The 16,933-nt window shown below is 43.2% G+C and overlaps 1 protein-coding gene across 1 annotated transcript in view; it reads left to right on the top strand.

Annotated features, from left to right (window-relative positions):
• The first annotated feature begins 265 nt into the window (after positions 1–265).
• The window catches only part of LOC125005279 (protein TANC1-like), a 36,549-nt gene continuing 19,881 nt past the window's right edge, over positions 266–16,933 (top strand). The window contains exons 1-9 of the mRNA XM_047580516.1: positions 266–355; positions 631–728; positions 2,021–2,200; positions 4,351–4,443; positions 5,877–6,007; positions 8,573–8,855; positions 9,499–9,780; positions 15,855–15,971; positions 16,639–16,929. Of these exons, the coding sequence (XP_047436472.1) occupies positions 653–728; positions 2,021–2,200; positions 4,351–4,443; positions 5,877–6,007; positions 8,573–8,855; positions 9,499–9,780; positions 15,855–15,971; positions 16,639–16,929 (1,453 nt within the window). The 5' untranslated portion in view covers positions 266–355; positions 631–652. The remainder of the gene's footprint in view (positions 356–630; positions 729–2,020; positions 2,201–4,350; positions 4,444–5,876; positions 6,008–8,572; positions 8,856–9,498; positions 9,781–15,854; positions 15,972–16,638; positions 16,930–16,933) is intronic.

The raw sequence follows: 16,933 nt of genomic DNA, 5'->3' as shown, positions 1-16,933 counted from the left end.
CAGACATTTACTCATATTTTTGTTTGAATTTAATAATAATAATTAATCATAATAATTTATAAAGAAATAGAAGTAGTCCATATTAGAGCTTAGCCATCATAAAACGAGTAAACGAGTTAATATTAAACATTAATGGCACATCAAAGTGTGCGTGTGCTTGTGTGTGTGTGTGGGGGGGGGGGGGGGGGGGGGGGGTAAACACGCATGCGCACATCGTCACCCTTCTTCCATCATTTCGTTGAGGTTCCGTCTCACTTCTTAATTGGACTCCGTGGGTTCAGTCGTTCTACCGACAGCTTCCTGTGGATTTATGTGAAGACATGCGGCGGCCACCAAAGAGGACTTAAGAGAACAGGTAACTTAAGGCTCGATTTTATTATGACATTTATTTATTTATTTATTTTTTTTTTTTTGTTAAAAAAAGTGTGTGACCTCCCTTGTGTGCACCAATAATAAGTGTGTAATATCTATTTTAAGACTAGTCAGTGATTATGGCCTAAAAAAACACAACAACAACAACACACACCATCTGGCTCTTTGGCAGTTGAATTAAGGACTAACAGTGGGGGTATAGTTGCTTGAAATAAAGTGTTCCTAATTCAAATGAACATTTTACTTTTCCTTCCACAGCGAAGCAGCAGCAGCACCAGATATGTTCAGAGCAGTGTTTGGAAACAAGAGAGATGGAGGAGGAAAACGAGGGGAAAAGAAGAACCGGGGACATGCAGGTAAGACAAAAAAAATGAAGTGTATGTAAAGTAAAAATGTCATGTTTGCTAAAATAACATTGCACATTCCGACATGTATCTCATTTAATTACATTTCATTCATCTTTTTTTTTGATCACATGTGTTTTATAATGTGTATAGAGGGAGATTCACCTTATTTTGCACACGCTAGGGCTTCATTCAGGTTCTCTCCTCATGGGTGATTCAAGATGAGCCATTTCAATTAGCCTAATTCACCAGTGTGTTCTGTCCTTAACACAGAGTCCCGCTGCTTGCATTTAAAGTGTGTCAGGCAAAGTTAGAGTGGGTTAAGCAAACATCCTGACCTATTAAACACACTGAAATTTTGAGTGGATGAAAGTGAACGATATTAACCTGTGCATTTGGTTTAAACGTGCTGTGAACTCAAAAAACTTTCCCTCCCTTTTTTTTTTCCTTTAGACATTTTGCAGTTTAAGCGAGGCTGTTTGTACATTTCTCAGGCTGAACTTGTCAACCCACCGCAGTACAGGGCAGATTTCAGACTGTGCAGCGGAGAGACATGAACATAAGCAGAGCTGGTATTAGAGCAACTATGCTGCTCATCAATATTTAACTGCGTGCCGCACTGGGTAGCAAGAACAGAGAGGAAGATGGAGAACTGTGTCAGTCTCATTAAAATGATATCGAATGTTTACAGTATGTTGACATTACTCTGACCATTTGCAGAGAGATGTCACATATTCGCTTTGTTTCACGCGGCTCATTAAAAGTCAGTGATCTTTACATATATTTATATATATATATATATATATATATATATATATACGTTCAGGAATTATGCAACAGACTGAATGAGTTTATGGTGGATATGTGATTCTTTATTTGGCTCGTGGTAATAACAGCCAAAACAGACTCGTTTAAAGGAAATGAATGACTCAATTACACCGTGGCGCACACTGCTGCAATCAAGTACATCAGGATAAGTGGCAGTAAGGACTTCTGTAATCACATGGCTTTGTGAGTTCTCCTCCTTAATGCCCGTTTGAGTGGAAAATGATTGAAATATTGAATTATAATTTAATAAATGTACCCTGTTTAGGCAAGTGTGATCCCATTCCCTTAAATAGACATTCTGGCAACGCCAACTTTCCATTACCTCATCCAGCAATCTGCTTCGAAGACAAGATATGTTTGCTCTGCCGCAGCTTTATTGTGAGATGTATTTTATTGGCTTCTGCTCTCTCTCTGCAGTGCTCAATCTGATTGCACGTCTGTCGGATGAACTCTTCCCTTCGTTTCTTCTTTCGTAGGTGGCGAGGTGTACGCCCACAGCACCCTGCAGCGGGTCAGCGGCCAGCGGGCCACTCACACTGAAAGCCCGGGAAAACCGGCGAGGCTGACCAAAGGCGTGTCCATTTCTTTACCGTCCTCCCCTCTTCTCCCTCGCCAGCCCAACATAGCCCCCTCCCACTCGTGCGTCAAGTTCCCAGGTGGGTTCAACTGGAATAGCGATAGCAATCAAAACAGAGCGTGGTCTCGGTGTGAACAACTGAGAGTGACGAGGAGCCGCGCATCAGGGGGAAGCTACAAAGAAACTGATTGCTTTCATGTCCCTGCCTTGATTAGTGGGGAGCCTCTCTGCGTTTGGCTGTTCCATACATGACGTGAAAACACGAGAGCGTACAGACTTTCCCCCCCAGGGCCTGAAAACATGTGACAGATTGTAAGGGTAAATAATTAAGCAAAATAACTTTAGGCAAGGAACCTCAACTAGGTAGGTCAATTTAGAGATTGGAGATAACTTTTGGATAAAATATCAAAGTCGTGATCGAAGGCAAAATATATGAAATCTGAACTAAAGGCCCGCTTACTGTTGACCGCATCCCATGTGGCCATGCAAGTGTTTCATGACACTTTTGACTACACAAATAGCTGCGATGTGGAACCAAAGTTTTGCCAGCGATCTGAAATCTGTGCCCCACAGGAAATAGCCATATGATCTTTCCTCTTCCATTTCTTCCTCTAAAACGTGTCTCCCATCAACTGAAACTCAGAAGGAGAAAAACAAAAATCATAGTAAAATATTCAGTTACAAAAATTACATTTCTTTCTTCTGCCTTCAACTCCCCTTTAACTGGTCTGAATGGAGGCTGAGCACTGTTTTCATGTTTTCAATGGCCTTGGCCAGTTTCAAATTAAATTCCACATTAAATAATACACGGTACGGTTCCAGTTTTATCATAAATCCTCCTGATTTAAACTGTGTGAACAAACATTATATGAACCACTATAAATGTAGCAGCAGAAGTAGTTAATTGCTTTGTAATAAGATTACATACACAGCAACATGGCAGCTTCTCACCCTTTCTACTTCGTGCTCACATACTTGTTGAATCCTCAAGAGTCTAAAAAAACAAAATGCTGACAAAAGGTAAGCAATGTGAAAGGGTAGAAAGATCTTTGAATAAAGACGTGAAATTTCTTTTTAAAATTGGACAGCACACGTTTCCTATCCTAACAAAAAAAATGCATTCTCTGTGTATTGTGTGGTTCAGATTTCCATTCACGGGAGGAAGCTGCACAACAAATTTTCTCCAAATTATTTGTGTAGTTGCATGAAAACCTCACAAACTTCTGTAGAGGACAGAACATTATCACCATCATCATCATTTGTGCGAAAATCTTCTTCTCTGTTTCATTTGATGGTCAGATTCTGCATTTTACTGTACTTTATGAATATTTAATTGGACAAGTTTTGTAACTAATAAATAAATATACATGCATATTTATTATTACTAAAGCAGTATATTTCTGCAAAAATTTAATCATCCGAAAATTGTTGGGAAAAGATTAAAAGAAAACATACTTGGTGTTTGAATAGGCTGCCACACCTGAAAAGAAGCACTAGGTGGCGGTGTCCCGCAGCAGGTACAGCCGTTCAATAAAAGGGAGCTATTACATTTCATTGCACGCAGCCCTGCCTTGTTTTTCTTCAACACACCTGACAAGTATGACAAAAAAAAAATATCTACAGCTGGTAAAAACATATATTGTGCTTCTTATTTTCTTGTGTGGCCACGCAGAGTCAAATATGAAACTGTTTCTTCGACTGCAGAGTGTTTCCGAGTCTATTCACGTGCATCGTTCATACACTAAATAACCTTGAGTATAAAAAAATAAATAAAAAACACAGGACATTTCAGTTTTTAGAGACCTCTCATCTCCGGTCCTAAAGTATGTGCGCTTCCGAGAACCCTGAGATTTTGTGCATAAATTGAGACACACCCACACAGTGTGCACCGCTGTCCATACACACACACACACACACCACACACACACGTTAGCAGTGTTAATACATTATAGATAAATGCCCACAGTACGGTGAATGTTGTTCTGTTTGCATGCATGGCTCGCGCTCTGTACATTCTGCTTTGTACTCCTGGGACACAATTCAAATTCTGCACCACAGATCTCATCTGGAGAAGCTTAATCTCTCCCTCATTCTCTCTCTCCCCCTCTCTCACTTTCTTTCATATCCCTCCCTATCTCCACCCTCTCCCTCCCTCCCTCCCTCCCTCCCTCCCTCCCACCCTGCCTGCTCTCCTTCGCTCTCCCTCCTGCCTCTTTGCTGTGGCCGAAGGACGGGTAAGGAAGCCGGAGTATGTGGATGACTCCTCCAGTCCGAGAGAACCTCCTGTCTTTGCCTCGTGCCGTGGCAGGGCAGACCACAGAGGTGAGAACAGGAGCGTGTGGGCGTGTGTTTTTTTTTTGCATCATGTCTGTTTTTTTACAGGTTATTGATCAGTGAAACTGAATGAGAATGAGACTGAGATGAGAGAGAGAGAGTGTGTGTGTTTTAATAACATCAAAAAGGCTTTCCATTAAGTTTTTCCTTTCAGAGGCGACGTATAGACCGAGATGTCTGTGTAATGTTTAGTGTATTGTTGATTACAGTTTCACCTAATTCTTTGCCCTGACTCCTCTACGTGCTGCCTACACAGCTGTGTTTAGATTAAAAACATTAATGTTGCAAATACTTACATATCCGCTAGCTTTCATTGTGTTTCTGACCGGAGGGCTACCCTTAGGCTATACAGATTTTATGAGGCATCTTCCATCCCGGTTGCCAGGCACCTCTCAGCTTCCCGTTTCCAATGGCAACTGCTAGGTGGTTTGATGAATAGCACTGGACGTTCAGTGTCCTCATGTTACTCCACATTGGGTCTCGGTGCTCTGCTGACTAAATGCAAAGTTTTCTCTCCTCCCTCTCGCTGAAATACCACATCCCACCCAAGACTTAAGCAGATCCTCAGCTGCGAAAAGAGTGTCGACAAAGGCTTAACTACAAACAAAAGTGACCGGGCTTGCCTCTCAAAAAAAGAAAAAAAAAGAAACGAAAAACACACAGACGAGGCTTGCGATCGGCACGCAGTTGAGCTGAATCGGCGAAGGGGGTGCGAAATGAAATGCGATGTCAAAACGAAAAGATGTGTGTGAGGAGGAGTGAGCTGTTCCTGTAATCTGTGGTGTCTTGTCATCCTGTTTATATGCCTGCTCAATATGCATGTTACTCAGCTGATAGCAGGACACGGACGAGGTGTGAGAACGGAGGCATGCGTCGCTCGGGCTGGGTACGGCGCGGAGAAGCCTCGCTTTGCCGAGGTGAGCGCCGGATCTGAAGCGGAGCAGGGGTTGGAGGTCAAAGCACCGGGGAGCCTTAAACAGTGATAAATGAATGCAGCACATGGCCTCTGTCAGCCAATCTCCCCGGGAGCAATAGCGAAGGCAGAGCTGAGGCACACCCTCCCTTTGCTCCGGAGTCGACACCAATCTCATTGAAATTCACAACTCGTCCCTCAACCGAGTGCACCTGGCAGGCATGTGCACAGGCGAACTCACAACCCTACACAACCTCCCGCCGCCGCCTCAACCGGGGACTGGAAAGCCACTATGTGTGCATTCATAATCAGTGCAGCTGGGGCCGCGCTGACCTGTGGATGCATACATTTTCTTGCAGTCGCCACACAGACGCTGCTGGGTGGGAACCTCGCGAGCGAGCCACCGTCGCTCCGAAACGGGAGCATCGGTTCGACGGCGGTGTCATTTGACCTGCTGTGCCTCCATTTGCTCGTTAATCCCCGTGTCCTGAATGTGTGTGTCTTCCAGACCTCCACGTGGAGCCCCAGCCTGGCTCCTCCCTCTCAAGCCAGGAACTGATGACCAGACTATGCTTTTTATTGGGAGAAGCAACGGCCGGCACTGCTAGCTCTCCTATGGAGGACAGGAGGGAAAAGAAGGTAGGGCGGCATATTGATTTAATGACCCCATGCTGTCAAGTCATATCAAAATATCAATGAATAGACTGAAACAACCTTCATTTGTTAGACTGTAAATTGCTGTCAGGATCTCAGATCTTCTGCTTTATTAAGATATGTTATTTAAAATGCAGGCGTATGCAGGGACACATTCAGCACCTTGTGTAAAAAAAAAAAAAAAAGAAATTCATCATTGTGTTGGTCTGGACTCAGTGCTCTATTAGTTTAACCCCTCCGCGTGATGAGTTACCGCTCGTGCTTACAGTACGTCTCTCCATCTCTTTTGCCTTTGCATTGCTCAGCCTTGGCCCATTTTCTCAGCCTCATTCCACCACCTGAGCTCCAGATTCAGTCAGTTTCACAGAGATAGCGAGGCTCATATGAGGAATGTGGGCTGTCCTGGCTAAGATAGATGAGGCTTTGGTATAAAGGGAATAACAGTGAGATGTTTAAACTCAGCTGCCTTGTCTCCCTACAGTCTCCGAGGTGCAGGAATGTTGTTTCAGTTTGAGGAGGCCTGAGATGCACACGATCAAAAACACAAGAATCAGGAATATTAAAAAAACAGCAATGAAGAATTTCACACTTCACACCCTCTTAAGGATCTTGTGTGCCAGGTTTAGGGTGAATCTCCTTGCAGTAATGGAATCTAATATTCATAATTATATTATCTTTGGCGACAAATGAACCCGGCTGCTGTCACGACTTCTCTCGCCCGTTCCACCATGTTGTTGTGTTTCTACAGTAGCCCAGAAGGGACACACTCTCTTTCCGAAGTCCAGACCACTGTCCAGACCAAACAGCAACTAAATCTGGACTCATCCCATCCCCTCGTATTTGGAAAAAAAAAATCGTTTAGAGATTAATAAATGATTATTGAGTATTAGTGAATATACAGTTTAGCTGGAGATTATCTTGCCATAATGAATGTGGTTTTTAATGTGTCTTATCGTTGACACCGTTGTCATGGCGACATCAGCTGCTGGCGAGAGTGTTGTTGCATTGTTGCTGCCAAGCAGTGTGCAAACAATACCATGGCATTTGTCGGAGCTTGCTGTTTTATGCTCACTTATTTCCTAGCCATAAATGAACAGATACAATATTTGATTTATGTTTTGCTGATTGCTATACTTATTAATAAAAAAAAATGAGAATAAGATGGCAGAGGAAAAGTAAACGCTGCAAGATAGAAAGACATTGTTTATTTGAGTGTTAGCAATCTCTATGACTTCTCTATAACAGTAAACATATTAGTTAAGATTCTTCTCTCTTCTGCTTTGTTTGCTTTAAGAAAGTAGTTATTTCTGATCCTTAAGTTAAAGTGAGTTTAGATGAGAGTTTATGATGTTCAGGAGCATTAAATCCAGAATATCCACATTTGGCATATTGTTCATGATGAGGAGGATATACAAATAAAGAAAAGGATGTTAAAGTAGCCTCTCTATTTAGGATCAAGCTCATGCATTATTAAGAGGAGCCATAACTACTCCTGACATGTTGCCACACATGAAGTTCAAACTACTGACTGCTGACAAGCAAAGCCATTTTTTCCATGCTGGAGAATGTTACGACTGCAACTCAAACAAATGCTGTTTTAAGGTCATGAGTAAGTCGAGCAACTTGTGGTTTGTTCCAAATCTCTGACCTTGAATAAAAATCAGAGGGAGGGTTGCTTGCAATCTGCAACTTCACCACTGGGTGTCTCTGGACATCCTGCACGCTGGTCCTTTAAAATTAGGTTCGAAATATTCTTTAAAATTAAAAAATAAAATGTCTTGAGATATAAAACACGTGTTATACAAACGTGAACGAAAACGTAAAAACAATACAATAAGATTTATTTGACAGTCTAGAAAGAAATTAAGAGTAGTTAACACCTCTGTATATTTTCTTTACTCTTAAAAAGTGGGTGTCTTTGTCAACAGATGCGATTCTGTTTTTGAAGAAATAATTTCTAGATGGTACATTGTAGACCTTACTGTGTTTAAAATTGCTTGGTGTTTTGCTCTACTGTAGAGCTGTGCTCACTGCTCCAATAATCTATATGCTGCTATAGTAACATTTTCTTTTAGGTATATATTTATTGTACAGTCTGTGAAGAAAAAAAAAACTAAATTAATGGTGTCTCTGAAATCATCCGTGTGGAACAGCAGACAGTGTGGACACAGACTTTTACAGTAAATTGTTAACGTCAACAGTAAGTGATTTTGTTTTGAGTACAACCAGCCGTCATTATGAAAAAGTGGGAAAATGGCAGCCGGGATAGAAATAACTGGAATTATCCTTTCAGTTCCCATCTGTGTGCACACTCAAACACACTCCGTCACAGTCACACAAAGCAGCATGCATGAAGGCAAACAGTGTCATGCAGAGTGCAGCATCATTAAAGCGGTGACAACTAACACAGTCAATTTACTTCACTCTTGAAATAAGAGAATTAAACGTGTTGTTCTATTATTTTTCTCCTCTATGTCTTTCATGGTGCTTCCCTTTGTCTTTATGCGTAGCTTAACTTCTTGTAACTCTGTCTGCTTTTGTGTTCTTCAGTGTGATACCTCTGCCCAGGGGGGGAGTCCCAGCTCCACTCTGACCTGCAGCACTGCTTCCCCCTGTTCAGAGAGCCCCCCGTCCACCCTGAGCACCGGTGCTGGAGGCCAGTCCTTGCCCCAGCCTTTACCCTTACCCTCTCCCCACTGTGGCACGAGCACCAGCCCCAGTGGAACCCTCTCCAGCCCCCTCCCATGTCCTGCTTCTGGACCCGGGAGCAGCCCCGGGCCTCCGTCTCAGAGCCCCACCTCAACCCTTGAGAGCAAGGACAGTGGAATTATAGGTGAGAGTTGCTGACGTGTATGTTTGGGAATCCTTGCCAGATCCGACACATGCAATGCAGAAGGCTAGCCGTGCACGATCTAAACAAACGTCGCCGTCCCGTTTAACGCCATATGGAACCGTTTTATCAGAGAATCCTAACTCGACTTGTCCTCAAATTGCCCCGTCATCCTACAAGCTGATGGGAAGTAAGATTCAACATCACAGAGTCTAAGTCTTTGTCCGGCGTGCACCCCTACCCCACAGCTAGTGTCTCTACGCTGCCTGTGCCACTTCAGCCTTAAGGCTTCAGCTCCCTCCTGTCAAAACTGGGACACTGCTGTCTTTGTTGCTTATGGGTCTGATTCTCCTGAAATAGGACACTTTTTTCTCCTTAAATAGAGTTTGTATTTATAGTTGAATACAAAGGGGCAAAGGGCTCATAGAGAACGATAAAACTAATTGATTGATGGGCTTTTAATGTGCGTTTGATGAAACAGCTGCATTTGAATGTTTACTGGGTAAATGTGCTTTTCTCCGGAGTCGGAGTCTTTAGTCGATCTTAAGAAAAAAGAAAAAAAAAATGACAGCCAGATGTTCTTTAGAAACATGGCTTAGTTTTCTCTTTTTGGCTGCGATTAGCATATGTTCTTTGCACTGCTCAGCAACCATCACCAGTTCCTCCGAGAATGAGGAGCGCAGCACCTCCAGCGAAGTTCTGACCAAGGACGAAGGCCCGGGGGGCGGCGCTGGAGCAATGGGCCGTGCAAGCGAGGACCGCCATCTCGGGCCAGCCAGGGACAATCTGACAGCCCAGCCAGACGAGGCCTTACCTAGGACCGAGATCATGGAGCCGAGGACTCCGCCAGCGCCGAAAAGACCCCTCCCACAGCACCACGTACACGGCACTTCCTCCCTCGTGATGCCCCGTCCAAATTCGGTGGCAGGTACATTTTTTTTTGTAATTAAAAGAATAGTGTGACTCTGGCATAACACGATTTATCACTTATTAGCTGAAAAGATCAATAACTGCCCATTCAATATGAATGTGGTGCCAGGAGCCCATTAGCTAAGCCAGGAAACCGAGAAAAACAATGATCCAAAGGGAATAAAATACGCCTACCGGCACCATATAAAGCTCACTAATTATAACGTATTTCCTGGAGTCTTGCTGTCACCTTGGGGTTGCTAGCCCACCACTAGAGACTCCAGGAAGTCACCATTCCCAGCCAAGAAACGGTCCCACACGCAGACCCCCGTCAAACCGAAACGTGTCGTCTTTACACCTCCGTTCTTGTACACATTAAGTAAATGAAACATCATCAGAAAGCTATTGAGTGAGTTACTAATGCCTCCATTATACAGTAGATGAAGTGTGCTAATGAGAGTATAAATAAGACAGCTGTGACCTGGGTGATTAATTAATGGACTGATTAATATTGACTGAATGGCAAATTGATTGAATTGATTGTTGACTTGGCATGTTTCAAGTATTCAACCATTACGGTAGAAGCATAATTTGCAAGATCCCGGTGATGCAGAACCTAGGTACACTACACTACACTACACTGCACTGCACTGGTGCTCTACTTACCACTGAATACACACAGTGAGCAGTACCAGTTAAATGTCCAGGGAGGTCTCCAGTTTTCATAAAAAATACACCCTCCCCCCCTCTCCTCCCTTTCCAGTCACGATCTATGCTGGTGCACAAGGCTCTTTTTCCTCCTCTTAGATGTCAGTTCATTTGTGGTGGGAGCAAAAGAAGAGATTCCCCCGGGAGTGGATTCTCAGTAATTGCTGCCAGTTTCTTCTGTCAGCCAGTGCTTTCATGTAGGTACTCTTGATGAAATTCGGGATGAAGATGAAGCTAGCCACTGGTGACTGCCAGAATCTTTCTCCACATTCGTTGTGTACATTATTATGCACTTTATGATTTGAAGTAAAAAAAATTAAGCCCATCTATTTCTGGATGGAAAAAAAGTAGTTGTTACAGCAGCACTAAAGGACACTAAAAGTGCTAAAACATGAAAATGTAAAAGAGCAGCAGGACATCGAGGGCAAACAAATGAAAACAGAATACTGCATGCAGATTACAACCTACAACGCATAACTGAAGGTCCAAAATGCTACTTACGCCAATTTGCCACAACATTATGACCACTGAAGTAAATAACATTGACCGTCTTGTGACAATACACTGTTCTTCTTTGAAAGTTTTGGACCTGGCATTCATTCGTGTGGATGTTACTTAGACGTGTACCATCCACCTAGACCAGACCAGGCACCCCCCACCTCATAGCAATGACACTCATCTCCAGCAGGATGCAGCCTGACACACACACATACACACAAAAATGGTTTAGGAAAAACTCAAATAAACATGAAAAACATCACAAGGTGTTGAGCTGGCCTCCAGATTCTCTAGATCCCAAACTGATCAAGTATCTGTGGGATGATCCACTGAGGCCCCTCCCCTCAACCCATGAGACCCAAAGGTTCCCACTAACAGCTATTCTGTTGCCAGACACACCAGGACACCCTCAGAAGTGCCAGAAACTGCTGTACAGTACGATGACTGTCAACAGAAAGAGGGTCTAAAGCACATTTAAACTTCTTTATCATGAGAGAGGTCAGTTATAGTCATACTGACCTACAAAAACAATGATTCATCCTGGTTGTGATTATGGAAAAGTGCAGAAGGCTTGTGTGAAATTGAAATAAAAATTACAGCTACACACATTCTCAGAAAGCTTTGTTTGCGTTCTGAACAGAACAGGCACCGTATGTGCCTCGTACCTAAAGAACATTTCCGTAATGAATATTTTGAATGCTACCGCTATCCATTCTTTTTATTCATTATGAAACAGTCATGTAACATGCGTCGCCTACATCTTGTTCTCTTGTTTATATCGTGTTTTTTTTTTCTGCTGCACGGATGATTTATTCAGATGTATGTATGAATTCATCTCGTTCCTCCTGCTGCTCCGTTCTCGCTCTTTTTCTGTCTCTACCCGGCCGACCTCGAGCAGATGGGTCCCTCCATATGAGCTGGGTTCTGCTCAAGGTTTGTTCCTGTTAAAAGGGGAGTTTATCCTTGCCACCATCCCCTCAGTTCTTGCTCTGGTTGTATCTGTAAAGCATCTTGAGACCGTTTGGATTGCTACTGACGCTATGTCAATAAGATTGAACTGAATCTGTCCTAAATATCTGACTAAACCTAGCAGACAGTATGCGTAGCTCGGCCAAAAGCAACTGGAAACAAGAGTGAATAAGGGTTATAGACAGTTCATCATTTCAGTTTTAAATAAACCCACAACATAACAGGATTTTAAACATGCTTTAGTCATCAAAACCATAAATCCTTGTCTAGTTACTTGAGCTATATGTGGGCTGCTTATGTTTTTCCTTCATTATCTTTGCTATACACATTGTAAAGGAACAAGGAACCTCTGGTCAACAAACATAAATGACACATAAACAGAGCAATGCTACCAGGGTTGTTGCACATATGTGACGAATTGTTTTGGGCTACGTCCGTCCTGAATTAAAACGCCAAATTTTAACGCTGCAATGAACCACAAACAGACACACAACCTATTCCGCTTTTGGTACTGGTGCAGGTATTTTGTGTTGCCACTGTGGTGGAAATTGTCTCTGCAAGGTAGCACACTGCACACGTAATAATCACACAAAACTGAAAGTATTTGAGTATATTGTAATTACAATAGGATATCAGTACAACACCTCAACACACGAAGTGGCGGGGTGGATCTCAAAGGTACAACAGAAAAACATTTGTCTCTTATAGTGCTTACAAAGACGGACATTGTCATGCAATTGGTTAGCTTCCGACAGCTAAGAATACACATGTCATGAAGATGACCATAACTAAACCACATTCCTGTCACATGGAAATAGGAAAAGGCCTCCTCTTATGTCACCAAACACCTAGTCAGTGTTTCCTCTTCCGTCTAAGACACTTGTGTCCAGTAAATAATCAGAAGGGTATAGTAACAACCTGAGCAGAAACACTATCTTTGTGGTTGAAAATAACGCAGTAAGAAGGACAAAATGCTCACCATTGTTTGATTTAATGATCAACTTCATTTCCACACCACTTTTAGTTTTTTACAAACTCTTAAAATCACGGTGGTGTGTTTGACGTAGTTCTTTGTCTTACACAGCCCGTCATGACTCTACAGCTTCAGATGCACATATCTTCTAGTTTCTTCCATAAAGAAAAGTTGAATCAGCCAAATTATCACCCTGCAGCGGTGCAAGAGTACCGTAATCTACCTAATAGTGCATCTGAAGCTCACAAATCGACACAGTGCATCGTGTTTTTGTTATCTGTACGAAATCCCAGATGTTAAACGTAGCAGCTCATGTACGGTGGGTTGTTTTTACACTTCTAGTTTTGTAAATGACATATTACCTGCAAGTTTGCTTCGAATGTCAAGTTGGAAGATGGAGAAGCGCTGGCATTGAAAATGGGTGTCACAGCTCAGCCGCCATTGTACGTGCACATTCTTGTCTCCTGACACCGTCATGACACGAATCAGGTTGTGAAAGACAGCATGGCATGCCTGGTCAGGTATCAAGGTTTCCTCTTGTATTGTGCTCAGTAAGTATTGTGAAAATAATCTAAATTTAGGGTCACATGTTGCAGAAAGGCATTGGTTCACATTTAGCTCTCCGCCAGGAAAAAGGGCATTTCTCAAAATGTGTTTCTTTAAAGTTGAAAAGGTTCCTGTGAAATGACGCTGAAGGGGCTGCTCGTGATTTAAGGGAGGCTATCAGGGAGGCCGGGGGCTAGGCCTGGGGCCGGGGGCCGCAGCAGTGACCTTTAAAGTGATGAAGGATCAACAGGGGCTGCAGGGTAATCATCTACTCTGTCATCAACAGGGAACATAAAGGTGGGCAGTGAGTGTGGGATAGGTTGGGCTGTCAGCGGAGGGATGAGCTGTCCTGGCGTCCCTGTGTCAAACTCGCCGAAAAACACATTTTAACTCGTTCACCGTTTCACTCGTCCACTCAGCCATTTGGCCTGGCTGTCTTTAGCCAGCAATATTTCTCATCCCACTCCACACCTCCTTCTCACTGCTGCAGCAGGCTGTGCTCCATCCTCTCACTGTGGATGTTCTTTCAGTCCTCACTTCTCCCTTTCTTGCTTGACAATTATGGTAATTTCATGCATGTCCCTCATCCTGAAAATTCTCCTCCACCTGTTGGAGGGGAATTCATGTTTTCAGTATTGCGCGGCACATTAATTGCTTGTCCCTGATCTATTTTCTTTTATTATACGTACTGTATTCACACTGTAATCGATTTGTCTTGCACTGGAGAGCCCTTTATTGTGTACTGGGTATTTCACAGAACAGGCTGCAAGTTCCTAACAGCCCTGTAAATTACAATATTTACAGGCCTCAGTAGCTGGCCAATGGCCTGTTACACAACTCTTCCGCTGCGTGATGTGGTGGACACACGTAGGGATAGTGGACGTATCAGAATATGTTCTGAACTGTATGTTCCCAAGTATTTTCAGAAAGTGAGCTCTAAATAAAGAAGATGGAGCCATGGTCCAGCTAACGTGAAACTTTAAGTTGTGTGGCTCACATCTCACAGCTCTCTGAGACGGTCCAAGATTACCACATTTAACATGTGCACTGCATGACTGATAATAATAATAATGCGAAGTCTCTGTCTCGTCCCCTGCCTGTCTGATTGGTCTGATCTGCGCTGTGTTACGGTGCAACGTGACCGGGGGCCTTTTTTTAACCCCACTTTAAAGGGATTAGTGGCAGCAGTAATGCCAGCTTTTCAGATTTTACACTGGATTTATTTATTTATTTTATATATATATACATATATACGATCAGCCACAACCACTGACAGTAAAAGTGGAAAAGTGAATGACATTGACCACCTTGTGAGAATTCAATGTTGTGCTGGGAAACTTTTGGACCTGGCATTGGTGTGGATGTGAATTAGAAACGTAGCAGCACCCACCTAGACCAGACTAGGCACCCTCACCATATAGCAATGACACTCCTAGGCATCCACAGCATGATGCAGCCTGCTACACAGACACACACACAAAAACTGTTTAGGAACAACTATAAAAAATGAAAAAAGATGAAAAACAGCAAATTCACCTCAAACTGATCAAGTATCTGCTGGATACTCTGGAACAAGCAACAAATAAGCACACACAGTTCTGTTTTTCTGCATATTAGAGGTTATCTGTCTCTGTGCCATGTCTGAATTCATTAGATTCCCTTTCATTATTAATAGAAGGCGAACATACAACCTATCATTAGACTGAAACAGAGGTTCTTCACTTTTCTCTCGACATCTGCTCTAAAGCCACGACCGCTGTATTATATTATAAAGTATTGTATCTTCATTTTATCTTGCTATAAAAAAAAAAGAACAAAAGTGCACAAAGCTCTTTTTTCCTCAATTTTCACAATAACTTGGATAAAAAAAAAAAGTGCAGAAACTAAGCCTGGCTGACCTGTAAACTCTGTGGTGCGAGTGGGTGGATGGATAAGGCAATTGTGGGAGTGAAGGTCTCTTATCTTTTTGCTTCTTCCCCTTAAGTACAACATGTTCTCAACTATATCCATCACGCTGGCTTTTATGTGGCTTATTTGGCGATCTGAGGAACGTGCGTAATCTTGCCACTGACAGCTGAGACATTTTTGCATTGCAGCCGGCGACGTGTTTCCACCGATTATCACAAATTTGCTGTCCTGACGCGTGAGACGAGCAAGAAACATTTGGTCATTTCAGACCCAGCTTGAGATTACAGTTTTTGCGAGATGAGTTGTTTTCTTCTCTCTTCCTCCCTCTTGTCTCCTCAAGGTCATCGAACATTTATCATTAAGAGCGAAAAACTGTTTATGTCTCCATGGATACTATAACCGAGTGGAGTATCTGCAGCGTGTGCATGTGCATAACCCGCAACCCCCGTCTCACGTTCTGAATCCGCTCCCTGCTCGTTCTCTGTTTGCAGCAACAAGCTCCACTCGACTGGAGGATCTGAGTTATCTGGACAACCAAAGGGCTGCTGGCCACAGGGGCTCCGTCCGCAAACACAACACAGCTGGACGCGCGAGTGATGACTCCAAAGGTATATTGTGGCTGCGCCTCAGGGGGAGAATCAGTGTATAAATATAGCTTGTTGCAGAGATATACACGGGAACATGTATGCACTTCCCTGCTGTAACCACTCACACATGTAATATATGGAGTAGTGATGCGCGGATTGAAATGTTGATACTTCTGATACCAGGTGTTTGTGCTCTGAAATCGACTCTCAAATTTTTCAAAGTAAACTAAAGCAGAGAAAGTAAAACTAAACGTGAAACACCTCAGGTTAAACCACAACACAGAATACGAGGAATTTATGATGAGGACACAAGAGGAGAGCACAGTGACAGAATTAATATATACTTTTTTAGTGTTTGAAACACCATTTTTCACATATTTTGCATGATTGTGTCCTGTTTTTTTGTTTTTTTCTGTTCAACTATAAAGTAAATAAGGCCTCTACCTCAATATACATTAAAAAACTCTGACGTCTTGTATTCTTTATGAAGCTATGGTTTGAAATACACTACTTTCTTTAGGTTTACCAGACACATTTACACAAAATATCCGTATCAGATTGGTATCGCCGATACCAGCCCGAATTTTACTCAGTATCAGTTCAAAGTGAAAACGGTGTTATCGAACATCACTAATATGGATTTATTTATTCTTGCGCAGCTTCAACGTTGTTTTCTTCCTCTGTGCAGGGAGGTTGGTGCCATTCAAGCAGGCTGACATAATGCTGAAACCGCTGCTGTTTGAAGTCCCCGGCATCACGGCCGAAACCCCTTTCGTTGGCCGCGACTGGCTCTTCACGCGCCTGGAGGAGGTCCTGAAAAAGACGAGCAGCTGCGAGGGGCGCGGTGCCGTCATCGTGGGCAACGCGGGGTCCGGCAAGACGGCCATCATCTGGCGGCTGGTGACGCTCAGCTGCCACGGGATGCGCACGTTGCACGGAGGCCCCAACGTCCCTCACAGCCCCAGCTCCTCCCCTAAATGTAA

Source organism: Mugil cephalus, chromosome 3 (assembly GCF_022458985.1).
Source record: "Mugil cephalus isolate CIBA_MC_2020 chromosome 3, CIBA_Mcephalus_1.1, whole genome shotgun sequence".
NCBI classification, from domain to species: Eukaryota; Metazoa; Chordata; class Actinopteri; order Mugiliformes; family Mugilidae; genus Mugil; species Mugil cephalus.
The sequence above is the reverse complement of the archived record's forward strand: the minus strand, read 5'-3'. Positions and strand labels throughout refer to the sequence as shown.